Source organism: Eublepharis macularius, chromosome 3, assembly GCF_028583425.1.
Source record: "Eublepharis macularius isolate TG4126 chromosome 3, MPM_Emac_v1.0, whole genome shotgun sequence".
NCBI lineage: Eukaryota > Metazoa > Chordata > Lepidosauria > Squamata > Eublepharidae > Eublepharis > Eublepharis macularius.
Genome location: NC_072792.1, coordinates 167,197,791 through 167,215,468, shown reverse-complemented (window position 1 = coordinate 167,215,468; position 17,678 = coordinate 167,197,791). Strand labels below are relative to the sequence as shown.

General features: G+C 43.6%; 1 protein-coding gene across 1 annotated transcript in view; it reads right to left on the bottom strand.

Moving 5' to 3' along the window:
- MTMR2 (myotubularin related protein 2) overlaps window positions 1-16,823 on the bottom strand; it is a 49,218-nt gene extending 32,395 nt beyond the window's left edge. The window contains exons 1-2 of the mRNA XM_054974934.1: window positions 16,635-16,823; window positions 8,135-8,240 (exon numbers count right to left, since the gene is read on the bottom strand). Of these exons, the coding sequence (XP_054830909.1) occupies window positions 8,135-8,240; window positions 16,635-16,726 (198 nt within the window). The 5' untranslated portion in view covers window positions 16,727-16,823. The remainder of the gene's footprint in view (window positions 1-8,134; window positions 8,241-16,634) is intronic.
- Window positions 16,824-17,678: the final 855 nt, after the last annotated feature.

Sequence of the window (17,678 nt, the reverse complement as noted above, 5' to 3'; positions counted from 1 at the left end):
TGTCTTTGTGTAGCTCCAATTCCAGAGGTGCACTGGACTCAGGGAAAAGGGCCTGAGGTGACCAAGTGCTGAAAGAAGAAATGGAGAATGGGGAGTAAGGTTAGCTCACATCTAATTTGACCCAGAGGGATAGAGAAAGAGAAAACAAATGGATATAATTTGTGGCTGCTTGATGTTGTTGTTTTTGTGGCTTGTTTTGATACTGATAATTGTATGGCTTTTTATTATTTTAGTGTACTTTTTTATAATAGTAACATTAATAATAACATTCGATTTATATACTGCCCTTCAGGACAACTTAACAACCACTCAGAGCGGTTTACAAAGCATGTTATTATTATTCCCACAAGGAACACCCTGTGAGGTGGGTGGGGCTGAAAGAGCTCTGAGAGAGCTGTGACTGACCCAAGGTCACCTTGCCAATTAGAGTTGCCAACCCAGGCTGAAGTTCTCCCAAGACTACTACTGATCTCCTGAAGTACAAAAACCAGTTTCTCTGAAGAAAATGGAAGCTTTGGAGGGTGGGGTTTATGGCACTACTAGCAACAGAGCCCACTGTGAGAAGAAATACAATGGGCTCTAGCAGCGGGGAACCTCCCCCCCCCAGCGTGGCCTTCCTGCTGCATCCACAGCAGCTGCGGCTGGGCCATGTGCGCCTTCCCACCAGCTCCACAGCCTCTCAGAGGCCTGCCGCAGGTGGCATGGAGACCCGGCGTGGACCTTCCAAGGCCCTGCAGTGCCCTGCTGGGTTGCTGCACCGCACTGATGACTCACTTTTATCCTGCCACAAGCATACCTGCAGGTCCCTCAGTGTGCCTCTGTGGGGATAAAAAGTGAGTTGTCGCCAATACAGCTTGGCTTTTATATAGTAGGATACCCTGCTGAAGTCCCTCCCCTCCCCAAAACTGCCCTCCCCAAACTCTACCCCCAAATCTCCATGAATTTTCTATCACAGAGCTGGCAACCTTATGGCCAACCCTCTCACTCTGATCATCATCACAAGATTATTTTGCCCATTACAGACAACTACCCTGGACTCATCATGCAATTCCACTAATTGCTGCTACCACTTTGAATGTTATAGCAGAATGGCAAGATGTGTGTTATTTCCATCAGTCCTTGGGAAGGGGGACAACTCTTGCATAATACTATATTCTGTATGGGAACCTGCCGTGACCAATGGCAAGCAAGCCCTTGAAATGCAGGAGCAACTGAAAGGGAGGAAGAATCAGGCACCAAGTCAAGAGAAAAAAGGTTGTGAGAACAGCAATCTTCAATTTCATTCACATTAAACAGATCACGATAAAGAGAAAAACTTTCTAGATTGGATACATGATTAAAAGAGTTGGCCATGCAGCCGACAAGAAAGGATGTAAACTTTGATTTAGTACCAAGGGTGGCCAGGGTCCTGTAACCTAAGATGAGCCCTGCTGGAACAAGCCAATGGTCCATGTAGTCCAACATCCTGTTTCCCACAGCAGCCAACGAGCCTATAAGCAGCAGCAGCACAGATTCTACCCTTTCTCCAGTTGCCATCTGCCTCGCTGACTCTGAACACAAAGCCATCACTTGTGTATTCATTTCATTTATAGTCCACCTTTCTTGCTGAGACTCAGGGCAGATTACAAAAAATCACGGCTAACAGCCACTTGATAGACTTCTCTTCCATGCATTGTGACATCACTTCCTTAAAAACCCACAAGTAAAACCACAGAGCTCATGGTGATTCGTAGAGCCACCCAATATCACTTCTAGGTTTCCCCCCAAAGTGGCATCATGCAGCATGCCCTCCCAAGTCCCTGCCCCCGACCCTCCTGTCTGTTGCCAGGAGCTCAAACTCTTTTTAAAGCCATCGAAGTTTGTGGCTATCACTGCATCCCAGGAAGCTGAATTCCATAAATCAGTGAAGCTTTGGGTGAAGCAATACATTTTTGTCTGGCCTTGAATGTACTGCCATTAACTTTACCAGGTGTCTGCATGTTCTAGTATTCTGGAAGAATAAGGAAAAAATTCTCTCTGTTCACTTCCTCTGCATCATGAATAACTGCATTTATTGGGAATATTTGAAAAACTGCCTTTTCATCTTCACCAGACATTCAAGGTAATATAATTTTATGAATATCCACCATGACCCTGTTACATTAATTTCCCATGCAAGCAAAGTAATGCTGAAAATTTTTACAACAAAGACTCTTATTGATTACAGAGGAATTACACAATTTTAAGGCTGACAATGAAAAAAATTAAAGATTTTTTATTTCTCGGTTCAATCATCAACCAAAAAAGAGACTGCAACCAAGAAATCAGGAGGTGATTGAGATTTGGAAGGGCAGCCATGAAGGAACTAGAAAAGATCCTTAAGGATACAGATGTGTTGCTGAGGACCAAGATCAAGGTAATTCATACTATGGTATTCCCTATTACTACGTACGGATGTGAAAGTTGAACAATGAAGAAAGCTGAAAGGAAGAAAATGATTCATTTGAAATGTGGTCTGGAGGAGAGTTTTACAGATACCGTGGACAACCAAAAAGACAAGTAAGTGGGTTCTAAATCAAAGCCTGAATTCTCCCTAGGTGCTACAATGAAAAACTGATTGTACTTTGGTCACATCATGAGAAGGCAAGACTCACTGGAAAAGACAATAATGGTAGGAAAAGTTGAAGGCAGCAGGAAAAGAGGAAGACCTAAAACTCAATAAAAACTCATAGGGAATACGTTCCAACTCCTTCAATGTTTTGATTGCCTTTTCGGTACCTTTCCCACAACAGCAGTCAGTCAATCTTTATTACGGTCATAGACCACACAATAATAGCATACAACCCAGTCATGGTAAGTCATATTATTTACAAATCTATTCACTAAAATTTCAGGGTACAGAGTCTTAAATATTTAAAACCTTAAAACCTGAGTGCCTAAGACCAAATTATTAAATATTAAAATCCTTAACATTATAAAATATTTAAATATTTTCCCCTGTAAAATGCTTCCTAATCCAGATGGCTTGCACAGCAAAATTTGCCACCTTTAATGTAATTTCATGGTCCTTATCGGCTAAAAGCTTATCTAGATAGAATCTGTCATTTCTGCCTGGGAACTGATTACAAATTGGAGTTATGAAGATTGCCCTAATATTTTGATAAAGCTCACACTCGAAGAGTACGTGTCCCCTAGTTTCTATCTTTCCAGCCCCACATATACATACTCTTTTCTTGAGTGGTTGTTTTGCATATCTGCCCTCCATGACCGCTTTCCCACATCAGCAATAACTTTCTTGAGACGGGATGACCGGAATACAAACATTTCTGAACAAGCTGGGAACTGCACCATTAATGACTGGAAAATTGTATGAACAGCCCAGGACAATTACATTTAACTTCACATGAACAAATTTCTTAAAGAGAATTTTTTAAAAAATTAGAAGGAAGTTGAAAGGGAAATTCAGCAGAATTAAATCTCTTCAAGAAGCCTTGAGTTGTTTTTTTTAAGAAAATGCTATAAAAGAAGCTCAGACGAAATTCAGATTAGATAAGGTTCAAACTAATCTAAAGTAGGAAGTCATAAAAGGCAAATTACTTCTGTTCAAAAGGGGAAGTCATGCCCAAGTGAGAAAAAAAATTAAAATCTTTACCAGGTTTTGGAATGTAGCCAATATAGCCAATTTTTAAAAAGGGAGCTGGGAAATTACAAGTGTTAATTTGGCTTCTGTCCCAGTTAAAATAGTAAAAAGATATCTCAGAGCTAGAGTTCTTAAACACATACAGGAACAAGTCGGGCCAAAAACCATCTAGCAAAGCTTCTTGTAAGACAATGTCCTGCCATATCAACCTGTTTAATTTTTCCACTGTCCCATCAAAACATTGCTAGCTTTACTTTAGCCAAAGATTAGTTCATATGACGATCTGAAATCACAGCAGAATTGTTTTCTTGACCATGACGAGCCAGCCCTCATTTCCTATGCTTTATAATAAGACATTGATCTAACTCTCGTTCACTCATTCCCAACTTCTAATCTTTGTCTCCTGCATTATTTTGTAACCAGTTAAAGAACGCCCAATGCTACTACCCTCTCAGAGCAGAACCACAAGTGAGAAAAGGCACAGATTGGACACTTGTCAGCTTCCCTCAAGTTTTGATGGGAAATGTAGGCATCCTGGTCTCGCAGCTTGGCTCTCTGACTGCTGTCCAATGGACTTTTCAACTGTCACTTGTCCAACATTCCACCAAGCTGCCTACATTTCCCATCAAAACTTGAGGGAAGCTGACAAGTGTCCAATCTGTGCCTTTTGTCACTTGTGGTTCTGCTCTCAGTATATGAATTATATTGATCTTGGTCTCCAGCAACACACCCTTACACTTAACAATCTTTTCTAGTTCCTTCATGGCTACCTTTCCAAGTCTCAATCTCCTTCTGATTTCTTGGTTGCAGTCTCCTTATGAATACTCCCATCTCCTCCACCTCCACTGTTGCCAGCTCGAGTGTGTGTGTGTGTGGGGGGGGAGATGAAATGCCACTTGGCTTGGTGAGGTGTAGTGTTCTGTAAGGTGACAGAGGTGTGTTATTTGCACTTGTCCAGACAATGTTGTTCAGATTAGCAGTATTTAAACCCCCTCCATTTTTTAAAAACTTATCAGCTATGTCTGCATGCCTGGGGGAGGTCCCCCTTGTTTGCAAGAAAATCTTCCTTCTATGTAAGTGGCCCCGATCCACAGATTTAAGTGTCCACTGATGGGGCTACACTTGAGAATTAGAGTATATATGATACAAGGATGACAGCTTCTTGGACATTTAAATCCATTCTATAAATAGTAATAACAACAATCAATTTATATACTGTGCTTCAGGACAACTTAACACCCATTCGGAGTGGTTTACAAAGGATGTTATTATTATCCCCACGACAATCATCCTGTGAGGTGGGTGGGGCTGAGAGAGCTCTGAGAGAGCTGTGACTGACCCAATGTCACCCAGCCGGCTTCAAGTGGAGGAGTGGGGAATCAAACCCGGTTCTCCAGATTAGAATCTCACCAATCTTAACCACTACACCAAACTGCTTAGAAGTTCCTTATTCATTTCATATTTTCATCTAGATTCCTTCTGGGAAAGGCACGTAGGATTCTTTGCTATAATTAGTCGCCCACACACATATCCCACAGAATAAGGCAGGCTACAGACAGAGATGCATGCATATTAAAATGACTGGACTGTGTGTATGGGAGGCTCTCCTTTGCTACTTTGCCCAAAGCAAGTGTTAGAGGGTTCCCTTCTCTACTATTCCCTTCCTAAAGCAACAGGCACCACTCCTTGACAGCCTCTCTCTCTTTCCTGTCTGTGCCTCAAACAACTTCTTCAGGCTATTAAATCATGCCTTGTGTGTGAACTGGAACACATGCTCGAGGATAATAGTAACTAGACATGCCAAGGAACAGTGCAGGGCTTCTCTGACATGGTTAGAAATAACTTAAACCACATGGGCATCACCTCATACAAATGGATAACCACCAAAACACCACATAGCCTGGCTGACTGGCAGCAACTGCACTACGAGGCACGCCTCAAGAGATCCCCTCAACCAATCTGCTGATGCTTTTCACTGTAACCTGTCATGCTCAATTTGAAGCTGCCTTTGGGATCGCTTCCCTGTCCTGATCTTGCTTTCCTGTCACAAAGATTTCCTGATCTTCTCCTCCCATTGTCCTGAGCTGCAGACAAACATACCCCTAAGGGATTCTGGGAAAAAGAAAGGCTCTTCTGCCACACAGCAAAGTTGCTGCTCCTTTTGTTCCTTTCCAGACAGTACGTGATTCCGCACACGTTGGATAACACACTTCCAATCCTCTTTATAGATCATTTGGAACGGATTTTTTTTGCGTGTGGAACAAAAAATCCACCTCAAACGATTGCTGAAGTGCATTGAAAGTGCATTATCCAACGAGTGCGGAATCAGCCAGTGTTTTCCTAGGGCAGTGGACTTAGAACTACCTTTCTGTCTTCAGGTATACTTTTCCACGGACCCATCTGCCAAGAACCCCTGAGCATCTACCACGGACTCCTTGTGTGTTGCAGAGGATTCTGGGTCACATTCTAAGATCTGCCCTCAGATGAGGCTGGGGAGTGGTTAGGCCTATTATATGAACTGGGACCTAAAAACATATCCAACACTCTCCTGCAAAGGCAGGAGATGGTCAGTAGCAGTGGGAAAGACCATCTCTCAGAGAGAGAGAAAAAAACCCTTTGTCCTTTGTTATTGATCTTCTAAGAACTAAATGGATCAGAATTTGAAAACCAATGTCCTAAACAAACAGCCGGAATTTGAAATGCTGACCAAGATATAATAACAAGGACTAACTTGATTCTGTCTCAAAAGTGCCAGGAACTGAGATCTGCCCTGCTGAGACCCTTAATGCTGACAAACACTTGGAATCTGAGCTTTCGTTTCCTGCGGCCATCTCCTTTATCAAAAATGTAGATAGTTGGGAGAAACCATCCAAGGTCAGACTACAGATTTTTAAAAATAGTGTTGTTACAATGCAGCTCTCCATTTTAAAAAAAGAAAAATCAGAATTTCAAGTCCTGCTCTCCCCATGTGAAAATTTACCTCATCAGAAAAATGAGGTGAAAGTTACCCAGATTTTCCCCCTTATGTCCCCCACAACAGGGTTGTTTCACATTCAAAACAGGTCCTACATGAAAACACAGAAGTTGTTTCCTCAAGAGGGGATGGTATTGTATCAAATGAAAAAAAAGAAGGAATAGTTCGAGCAAGACAAGTGCCCTGTACCCACACTTGACACTACAGCTCAGGAAGAAGTAGCTACTGTTTACTCTGACAGTATGGACACAATACTTACCCATCTCAGTTATCTAGATTGTACAAACTGGGAGAAGCAAAAAAAAGAAACGTCAATCCAAAACAGAAAATGTTTAAAGGGTACGAGAAAGGTAACCCAAAAGTTTGAAAGAACAAAAAAGAAAGAAAAACCCTTATACATACAAGCACCAAGACCACTGCCAAAAAACCTGAAAAATAAGCACCAAAATCTTTAATAAAATTTCAAGAGTTAAAACTGTATGGCTAAAACAATTATCACTTTGGTTCTATATATAAGAACCTTCCCTTAGTGTAAAAACTATTGAACAAATGCACCCATACACATAAGGGTGTCATACATTTACAGTTATCTTAAGAATGACCAAGTACTGTTACATACATCACTATAGACATGTAACCGAAGGGTTCCCAACATGGTGCCACAGGCACCACTGTGCCTGCTGACACCTTTCCTAATGCCCACCAACAGTTTGTAGAAAGTGAGTGAGGCTTTTGCCAAGCATGGCTTCTGATGGGTCACTGGAGATTTGATTGGCTGTGCAGATTTTTAACAACATTACTTTGGCAGAAGCTGCTTCCACAGCACAAGGACTGATTGTGACTGAAGGTAAGCTGTAGCAGCCATTTTGTGGCTGGCTATGCCTCCTGCGGCAGCAAATTTGTGGCAGCCGTTTTGTTGCTGCACCCACACTTTGTGTCAGAATTCCAAATGTACCCTCAGGCTCAAAATGCTGGGGGCCCTGATGTAACCAATTATATGTACATTTTATTTAAAATTTTGACAGTTATTTTTCAGTTTTTTTGGCATTAGTCTTGGTACTTGTACGTATAAGGGTTTTTTTTTCTTTTCTTTCAACCTCTTTGGTTGCCCAAACTGGGAATAGACCAGCAGAGATTGAAGCAAACTCTGCAGAGACCAGATGCACTTCGTCAGAACATTCTAGTCTCCAGATAAGCAGGACATTAATGCACTCTTTACTGATTAATGTGACACTTACGTCTGTTCTACACATGCAGGCTGCATTTTTCTGGTCTCTACTAAACAAATTGCAGGGGACAAATACATGCTTGAATGCTCCTCGGCAATAAAAAAAAACCTTCCCTGCACATAGAAAATATATACATGAGGAGAGAGGTTGAAGCCGTAGTCTTCTTCCCAGAAGAGTTTGTTTTCCAGAGGTAGAAATGTTTTCCTTCATGGAAATGGACACCAACATATTGCTGCCCTACTCGACATTTCCACATGGTACAATCCATTAAAAACTGTTTTGCATGACAATTTCACTGTCTTTCACACTTACCCTTAAATCTGGAGAAAAGTTCTCTGTGGAGGTGGAGATGGAATCTGATGAGACGACAGAAGCAGATTTTGTCCTTGTGGAATGTTCCGATTGAGAAGTGGATGCACTGTGGAAAGAACCAGAGAAGGGGAAGAAAAGAAAGAGAATTCAGTTTTGCAGAATTGCATATTCTGGAGAAATTTCTTACAGCCACTGATTTAGTGGTCCAGAGACAATCAGTGCTTAACCTTCAGTAATGCAGAGAAATTTGCTACAGATGTGAAAAGCTCACACTAGGTCCTAATGTGGGGCCGTTTCCATACCGGAACGCTGTGCAACATGCCGAAAAAAATGCGGAAGATCGCATTTTCTCACGCACGTTTCACGCAATGTTGCACAACATCACAAAAAACTCACGCGAGAAAACGCGATCTTCCGCGTTTTTTTCAGCATGTTGCGCAGCGTTCCGGATTGAGGTAAGCCGTGCGGAAACGGCCCACGTCTGAAGGAAGCAAATTTGTTGGAAATTTAATTCCCATTAGTTGCAACTTGAGTCTCTGAAAGCTATCCCCCCCCTTACAAATGCATAAAACATCCCCATAAATTTATCCACATCCTTCAATGAATTTACAAGGAGTGACCAAAGCATAGAGAGGTCCAATTAATCAGTGAACCATTCCGATTATTATTACCACAGAAACTAAAAATATGTAGAAGGGGAAACAACTGACAAGAAACAACATTTGCAGTCAATGCAGAAGTTAGTAGAAGTCAGCCAATGGCAGATCTCTGGGCTAAACCCAGCAGCCCATTTGTTAAGAGGCAAATGAAAGGTGTCACCCAAAATGGCAGCTCCACACTGCACTCTTGCTTTCCTCTCCACAGACTGTGATTTATTTCATGCTCCAATATTAACATGTTGTTGTCTCTTCCACCCACATACCAGACCATTGACAGAGGCTTAGACGAAAGTTATGAAGGCCCACAAAAATCACCTTCAGAAATACTGAGAGAGGGGGAAGGATTTTTCTAGAAAATTGGAAATTTTTGAGAGCACTGAAAAAAGATCTCATGAAACATTTTCTCTTTTGGAAAGAGTGAAATGCTTTGTTTAAGATGGAGGTTTTACTTGCTCAGAATTTGTAGTAGCAGTAGGAACATTTTTACGTAAGAAAATCTACAGCAATGGTACGCCACATCTTGTGGAGACACTTTCACAACTACCTTTAATGAAAAGAGTCACGTTTACCCCTAGGGTTGCCAGCTCCAAGTTGGGAAATTCCTGGAGATCTGGGGGGTGAAACCTGGAGAAGGTGGGGTTTGGGGAGGGAAAGAACCGTGGAATGGCATAATTTCATAAAGTCCACCCCCAAAGTAGCCATTTTCTCCAGGTGAACTGATCTCTGTGGCCTGGAGACCAGTTGTAATTCCAGGAGATCTCCAGCCACTACCTGGAGGCTGGCAACCCTATTTACCCCTGTCCCTGGCATGAGGCCTGCACTTCAGTGCTCCTTGCAGCTTAGCCATTCCTATAGTGGTGGTGGCTGTTTTGAGGTGGGGACCACCTACCAACTGCAGGCCCCAGTGGAGAAAGGCCTTCCTCACTTCCTGAAACATGAAGCAGGTGTCACATTGGCGAATGGCACTCAGAGGAGCCACAGAAGGCATGCCAAAGAGCCACATATAGTTCCCAGGCCACTGAAGATCACAGATCTACAGCAACAGACCATGATCATTCCTGTGCATAGTGGTCTAATTAGGGTTGCCAGCTCCAAGTTGGGAAATTCCTGGAGATCTGGGGGGGGGGTGAAACCTGTAGAAAGTGGGGTTTGGGGAGGGAAAGGACCTTGGCCTGGCATAATTCCATAAAGTCTACCCCCAAAAGTAGCCATTTTCTCCAGGTGAACTGATCTCTGTGGCCTGGAGACCAGTTGTAATTCCAGGAGATCTCCAGCCACTACCTGGAGGCTGGCAACCCTAGGTCTAATCCAGCATGACTCTTCTTGTGCTGTTACACCAAGGGAACACCCAACAGAGAGACAGTTTGGTGTAGTGGTTAAGAGCAGCAGGACTCTAATCCGGAGAACCGGGTTTGATTCCCCACTCCTTCACTTGAAACCAGCTGGGTGACCTTGGGTCAGTCACAGCTCTTCCAGAGATCTCTCAGCCCCACCCACCTCACAAGGCGATTGTTGTGCGGAGATAATAATAACATACTTTGTAAACCACTCTGAGTGGCTGTTGTCTTGAAGGGTGATATATAAATTGAATGTTGTTGTTAATACAACAGTTTCCGGAATAACACTGCCATCACTTTCAATTCTTTTTATTTTTGTATGAATATGAGCCTTTTTGATTTCCACCACTTTTCGTGCTGATAGTTGTTTTTTGGTAGCGATTTTTTAAAAAATTATATTTCATTTTTATGCGATCGACACAAAAAAAGACATCAATTTTAACAGTACTGTTCTTAAAAGCTCTCTTGGGGAGCGGGGAGAATTGCAGGGAAAACCCATGTCAGAAACTGGAATAGTGTAATTGGAAACTGTGCAATATCATGCCTAGTGATTTTGAGGTTTCACCGCCCTGATCAGCATCCTCGGATAAATCAGGTGCGCAGTACAGAACACTTTCCAAAGTTCTCTGCAATGCACAGGCTCTGGGGCAAACAAAATGATGCAGAAGGCTTCTGTCAAGGTAGAAAGTTGAAGATTGCCATTCTCGGAGAAAATACGCTTTGCTTTCAGAATCAGAAATCACATGGTTGGCTTCTGAAAACTTCTAACGCCTTTTAAATTACTTGCTTCGGCAAAATGTACTGCTGACTGTAAACAATTCTATGTCTGACTCTGGAAGAAAATGTAGCTGACAGGAGAGGACACAAATTCAGAAGCATCTACTGCTGAATCTCTATCCGGACCAGGACATATATCCGGACAAGTAATCGAGAAAGGTATCCTATATTCGGACCATGAGTGAGCTTTTTCTAAGAGCATCAGTCCTCCTCTGTATCAACACACAATAGACTACAGTGTCCAAAGTTATGTTCATGCACTATTAGTCATTTTTTAAAAAATCTGGGGAGAGTGGGGGATTACAAAAAGGCTGCAGTCCATGTAAACCACCCAGCAAACAAAGCGTGGATTGTTAGGATCTCCTGCTGGGCTCCAAGAACAGAAAGCCAACACCCATTGAAATGCAACAGCCTGCTCTTAAGGAACTATCCCCATCCATCACTGAATCATACATTTCATGATGCAAAAGCACCCTAACAACACATTCCTTTGGTAATGCCGATAGGATGCAGTTTCTTAAGAGAATCCAGGCTTCACTTTAAAAAACATGGTTCTAGCCCTTAAGCTACAAAGTCAGGGTTGGGAATGTATGGGAAATGCCTGGGGGGAAAAAAAATCAGGGTCAAATTCATTCTCTTCCCCAAGGATCTCATCAAGCTCTTCTCACCAACTCCTGTTAGAACTTCAGTCCCCCTAAACCCCAGCAATCATGGCTACTTTGGGAGGAAGCCAATGACAGAACTACATATCATGTCCCCAGAAGCCAGAAACACTTGGTGAGATTCCCAGCAGTCAGCAGGCATGGATTCCACGACACCTTGCCTAGCTCTCTACCCTTGTCTTCCCCCATGATTGGCTGGCAGAATAAAGCAAAAAACTGTAAAATTTCCACGTTTGCAGAATTAAGGCGTTGGATTTGGATGTCTTTGGTGACAGATTATGCTGCTGCTGCTTTCCCCTCTTCCTCCTCCTCATCTTTTTGGTTTTAAATGATGGAACGTATACACAGTTTTGATAACACGCAGTCAACTGCACTAAACAGTTACGCACCCGAGATTCAACTGCCTACAAATTAAAGCATGCACGACACACTCTCCCACCAAAGCCTCAGCATGAAATAATATGTTCAGGCCTCAAAATAGAAAAGCAGATGGCATGTGTTCCATCCATCCTACAGTCTGTACTAGAATACAGAAACATCACAGCCTGCCTCCTCCTTGCTTTAACCCAATTAGCACCAATTGGGGGAGGGGATCACTGGACTGCTTTCCCCACCCTTTGAAAGTATTCCATGCAAACATGGATTCTTTTCCAGGGAATGTTGCAAGAATCCCACATAGCATTGCTTCAGGTGCCTAATTTTTAAGATGGCTTGAAAAGAACAGTTAGAATCATAGAACTGGAAGGAACCAGAAGAGACATTCCCCACTGCAGACACAGTTGGAGTATAAGTGAAGTAAACAAATAAATCAGAAGCAGCTTTATACTGAGCATAACTGGAAGTGATATCATTGCATTGTGCAAAGCCCTAAGGTTTTCCTGAAACTCTATGGTAAAAACCAAAGAGATTGGGGAAATTCTTGGAGTGTTGAGCAACAATGGCACTTCTGGAGACCTAGCAAGAAGGGATGTCATGGTGTTGTGCAACGATGTCCCCCCCACATGGTCCATTCAGCACTGGGGGCGGGGGGCAGGGACCACTGGTGAGGGTTTCCCCACTGGCACCAGGCATCTGCCAATCCTACCAGCTTCCCAAGACACTTTACGTGGAAATGTTGGGGACTGAACCAGAATCCTTCTGTCTCCAAAGCCAGTATTGTTGTCAGGGTCGGACTTTTGCGGGGGGGGGGGGGTAGTCTGGGGCTCTTGTTCAGGGGCTCTGCAGAAGGGCTACAAAAACAGGCTGTAGCTTTGCATTTGAAACAGACATTGCCGTTTAGGGTCCTCGTATAAGAGCATTAAGTCCAGAGTTGAAAATTACCGTGTTCTGCCAGTGAACTATGGGATGCACCCCTCCAAATTCATCCAGTTCAATCTGCTTATCCTGAAGCAGAATGATCTAAACACCATCTTCCTGCCAGTTTAAGAGGATGATTCTAAACAAGAACGCTACTTATCTCTATTCCATAAGAAAGCATTCTTAGGATTGCACAATCCGGCATCCAAAACGTGCCATTAGAAAATGGATGCAAACCAAGGAAGCATAAGGAGCACAGGCCACTAGCAGAGGGGTCATAGCTCAATGGTACAGCCCCTGCTTTGAACGCAGAAGGTCCCAGGTTCAATCCCTAGCATCTCCAGTTAAAAAGATCAGGCAGTAGATATGAAGAGCCTCCACCGGACACCTGGGAAAGATTAGGCAACATTGACCTTGACTGCCCAATGGCCTAACTCAGTAAAAAGCAACTTTATGTGCCTTGAGCAAATCAATAAAGCAACATGCCACAGGAGAAAGGCATGCCTACAACACACAGTATTTCCACCTAATATTTATTTATTTATTTATATGACTTAGAGATAATATCAGACAAAAGTCCCATCTAGTTGAGCATCCTGTTGTATGACAACTATCCAGATCTCTTCAGGACCCCCACAGTTTTAAGGCAACAACCTTCTCCTGCCATTTACCCCTCCCAGCAACTGGAATCTGGCAGCATGTTGCCTCTGAACATGGAGGTTCTACTTAGCCATCAAGGCAAACAGCTGTTAATATACCTATCCACAAATTTGTCTAGTCCCCTTTTAAAGCTATCTTAATGAATTTCTTCTCAATCCAAGCTACTGCTGTCTTGGTCACAGAAAGAAAACAAAAGCAATGTCTACACGGAATCTTCCAAAACAACTCTGAGAGTTCAACCTACAGTTTCCTTTGCCTTTTCCAGCCCAATAACGTGAAGACCCAGCTGCAATCCTGTTTGTAAATCCAGGACAATCCCCTATACATTCCATGAAAGAGGGGAGGGAATGAAAGACAGCACATACACAAAAAGGGAGAAATTTGCTTTCAGAAATTTGTATGATCCTAATCAGAAGCTTTTTCAAGGCTACTGATTTGCTCTCCCATAAAAGAAAAGATGAAAATAGTTACGCAGCTGTCAGAGAAAATGCAGTAGTTTTTCCGCACCCTTCAGAAAACTTTAAAGGTTTACAGTCTAATTCTACACATGCGTTCTCAGCAGCTGGAATTCAGGCTGAACTCCTATGCACATTTACTTTGGAGTAAGGCCCATGGAACTTAATGTGATTTACTTCCAAGCAAACGTGCACAGGATTGTAGTCCTAGTAACATATGGTAATATTTCCCATGCACCTAATGTACCATGTGCTATTTCTCAGGGTGGGGGCAGGGGGCACAGGGTAGATCAAATTTAAAAGGAGGGGGAACAGTTCTCTCTATGCTTCTATGGATCAAACAACACGCAATAACCCTAAGATCCCCACAACACATAACGTGGTTGCAAAAAGTAGTTGCAGAGGAGAATGTGGATCGGGGCCACGGTGCAAGAAGATGGTTAAATCTGTTCTTAGGCGGGGGGGGGGGCATATCCTAAGGCAAAGGTATCATTCAGTATCCTCTTCCCCAGGGCAACTGCCCCAATCCATATCAAGGCCCTCCTCTTTTGTAGCTTTTTGCAGCAGAAGATTCATTGGGGGATCCAATCAGGTCACAAGCAGTTTGGGCCTTATTTACAAACCTACAGATGATGTGAAATTAATATCAATCTAGCATATTTTTATCCTGACCTTGCTCTTGAGGAGATCATAGGGATATACATCACTCTCCCATCCTTCCGTTTATCCATACAACAACCCTGTGAGGTAGGTTAGGCTAAGAGAAGACAACTGGCCCAAGGTCACCCAGCAAATTTCTAAGGCAGAGTAGGGACTCGCCACTCTAACCGCTGCCTACTGAACTTGTCACATGTCTTTCTGGCCTTATTTCCCCTTTACCAGATTGCACTGCAAGACCACAACCCTGAATTCCAAATAGGTTAGAATGTCAGACTGGGATCTGGGAGACCCAGATTCAAATCCTCACCAAAACATGAAGCTTGCTGGATGACCTTGGGATACGCACATTCCCTCTTAGTCTAACCTACCTCACAATGTTGTCATACAGATCAAACAGAGGACAGGAGGAAGGTTTTGTAAGCTGCTGGAGAGAAAAGCAGGGTATAAATATCTCTTTTTAAATTTATCTACATTTTTATAGTCCATCTTTCTTATTGAGACTCAAAATGAATTACACACTGTAAATCAATGCAATCAATATGGTGATACAGCTAATAAGCAATGTAATAGGATTAGGAATTGTAGAAATTTGAAACAGAGCTGTCATCTGAACCAAACATGACGATAAACAATTCGGAACAATAAATGAAATAAATTCCGTATTATTCAATCCAAACTACGATGTAGGATTTTAGACTGGTGCTAAAATGGCTTACAATCCGAGATTTACACATCAGCCTGCATTTAAGGATTGGGGGGAATTTCCAGTCTTCCAAACCCTACTTATTCAAATAATTTGGTTAACAAGTGGGCCAGCTCACTTGAATGAACCCCTCAATCGTCTCACGTTTATTCAGAAGAAATCTCACCAGGGTCAATGAGTCATGTGAACAGGATTGCAACAGATGTACCCCCTCCATGTAGTTATAAAGGAAAGTGTCTGAGCATGTGCAGAAATGAAGACCACCCTAGGAGCACCTTAAATAACAAAAATGTCAATCTAACACACATAAAAATCATTCTTAAGGCTACTCAACCCATGTCTATTTCTACTACAACAGCAAGACTTCTGAATTATAAACACGTGTAGCATAAGTTTAAGGTGAGTGGCTGTATTGCTCTTCGACAGAAGAGCAAGATTCGAGTCCAGTGGGACCTTAGAGACCAACTAGATCTCCAGGACTACAGGATTTGAGTCCTGTGGCACTTTAGAGACCAACAAGATTTTCAGAGTATAAGCTTTCAAGAGTCTGAAAAACGTATTGATCTGTAAAGAGCCACTGGACTCAAATCCTGCTGTTCTACTGTGGACCAACACGGCTACCCATACATCTCCATGGTATGAGCTTTCAAGAGTATCTGATAAAGGGAGCTTTGACTCTTGAAAGCTCATACCTTGGAGATATATCAAGATAGGTAGCCGTGTTAGTCTGTCTATAGTATTAGAAAAGAGCAAGAGTCCAGTAGCACCTATAAGACTAGCAAAATTTGTGGTAGTTACAGCTCACTTCTTCATATAGGATCCTGTATTATAGGTTCTACTGAACTCTTGTTCTTTTCTTCTTCTGGAGATATAGTTGGTTTCTAAGCTGCAACTAGACTCGAATCTTGCACCTGCCCTTCCCCACTCCGCAACCCCTCTCCCAAATTGGGGGTTTCCACCTCTAGGTTGGGAAATTTTGGATCCTGGGGAGGGCAGGTTTTGGGGTATAAGAGTGGAGCCCACCCTCCAAAGCAGCCATTTTCCCCAGAGGAGCTGACTCCTGTTGCCTGGAGATCAGTAGTAACTCCGGGAGATCTCCAGTCACCCCCTGGAGGTTGGCAACCCCACGCCCCACCGCGCCCGTTGGCGCCTTCAGCATCTTTGGCCCTTCTCCCAGCTCAGCCAAGGGGCGAGGCGGGGCGGAGTCGCCAGAAATGCCACTCCATCCCCGGCTTGGCCAGCGCCCCTCAGAGGCGGCCCGGCAGTCCTTCCCCACCCACGGCACGCTCACCTGGAGAGGGAATCCATGCTGGGCTGGCGGGTGGCGGCGGCGGCGGCGTCCGGCTTGGAGCCGAGGCTCTCGCAGCTGGAGCTCTTCTCCATGCCCGGCGCAAGGCGGGAGCCTTCGGCCGGGAGAGGAGCCCCTGCGGGGAGGTGGTCAGGCGAGAGGAGAGCCGAAAGGGGGACAGGAAGCTGCCATGTTAGCCCGGCGTGCAGTGCGCAAAGCGAGGGAGGGAGGCGGCCGCAGCCGAGGCTCCCCCCGCCTTCCACCCTCTCCTGCCGTCTCCGCCGCGCATCCCTGGCTGCTGCCTGGAAGAGAAGCAGCAAAGAGCCGGAGAGAAAAGATGCGGATGGGAATGGAAGCCGTCGGGTTTTTCCCCCTTTTGTTTCCCTCTGCCTCCCCTTCCCAGGGCACCGTTAACAGCTGCAAAGAATAATAACCATAGTAGTAGTAATGATGATGCTTGGTGGTAACATAAACCTGAGAAAGTTGTTGAGAAGGAGAAAGGTCAGATTTTGTGGGGTTTCATTTCACCCTCTGAAAATCTTGTTGGTTTTCAAGGTGACGCTGGGCTCAAATCCTGCTGCGGGATCTCAAAAGCCAAACAGATTAGAAGCTAGAACATAATATTCTGGATATTACTGTGGTTGAAATTGAGGAGGTCAAACTGATCCGGGAACAATCCCAGGAGACAGTCGAATTGAAGAAAAGGAATTGAAAAGATATCAGGATCTAAGATCTGAAGTTCAGCGCCTCTGCAAGAAACGTACAACGGTTTTTCCAGTAGTGATAGGAACATTAGGCACGATTCCAAAAGGACTAACTGAACACCTAGGCGGTATCGGCATAGACAGGATAACAATTGGACACACTACTTGGAACATGCCGCATACTATAAGGCAATACCTCACTGACCCTTAGATTGTTGGATAAAATCTGAGTTGGTGACAGGTAAAAAAAATCTAGCTTAAACATCTGGTGGGCTGTAATAACATCACATAATAATTATAGCAGCAGCAACAAACTAACAACAACAACAAGATCATCATCATA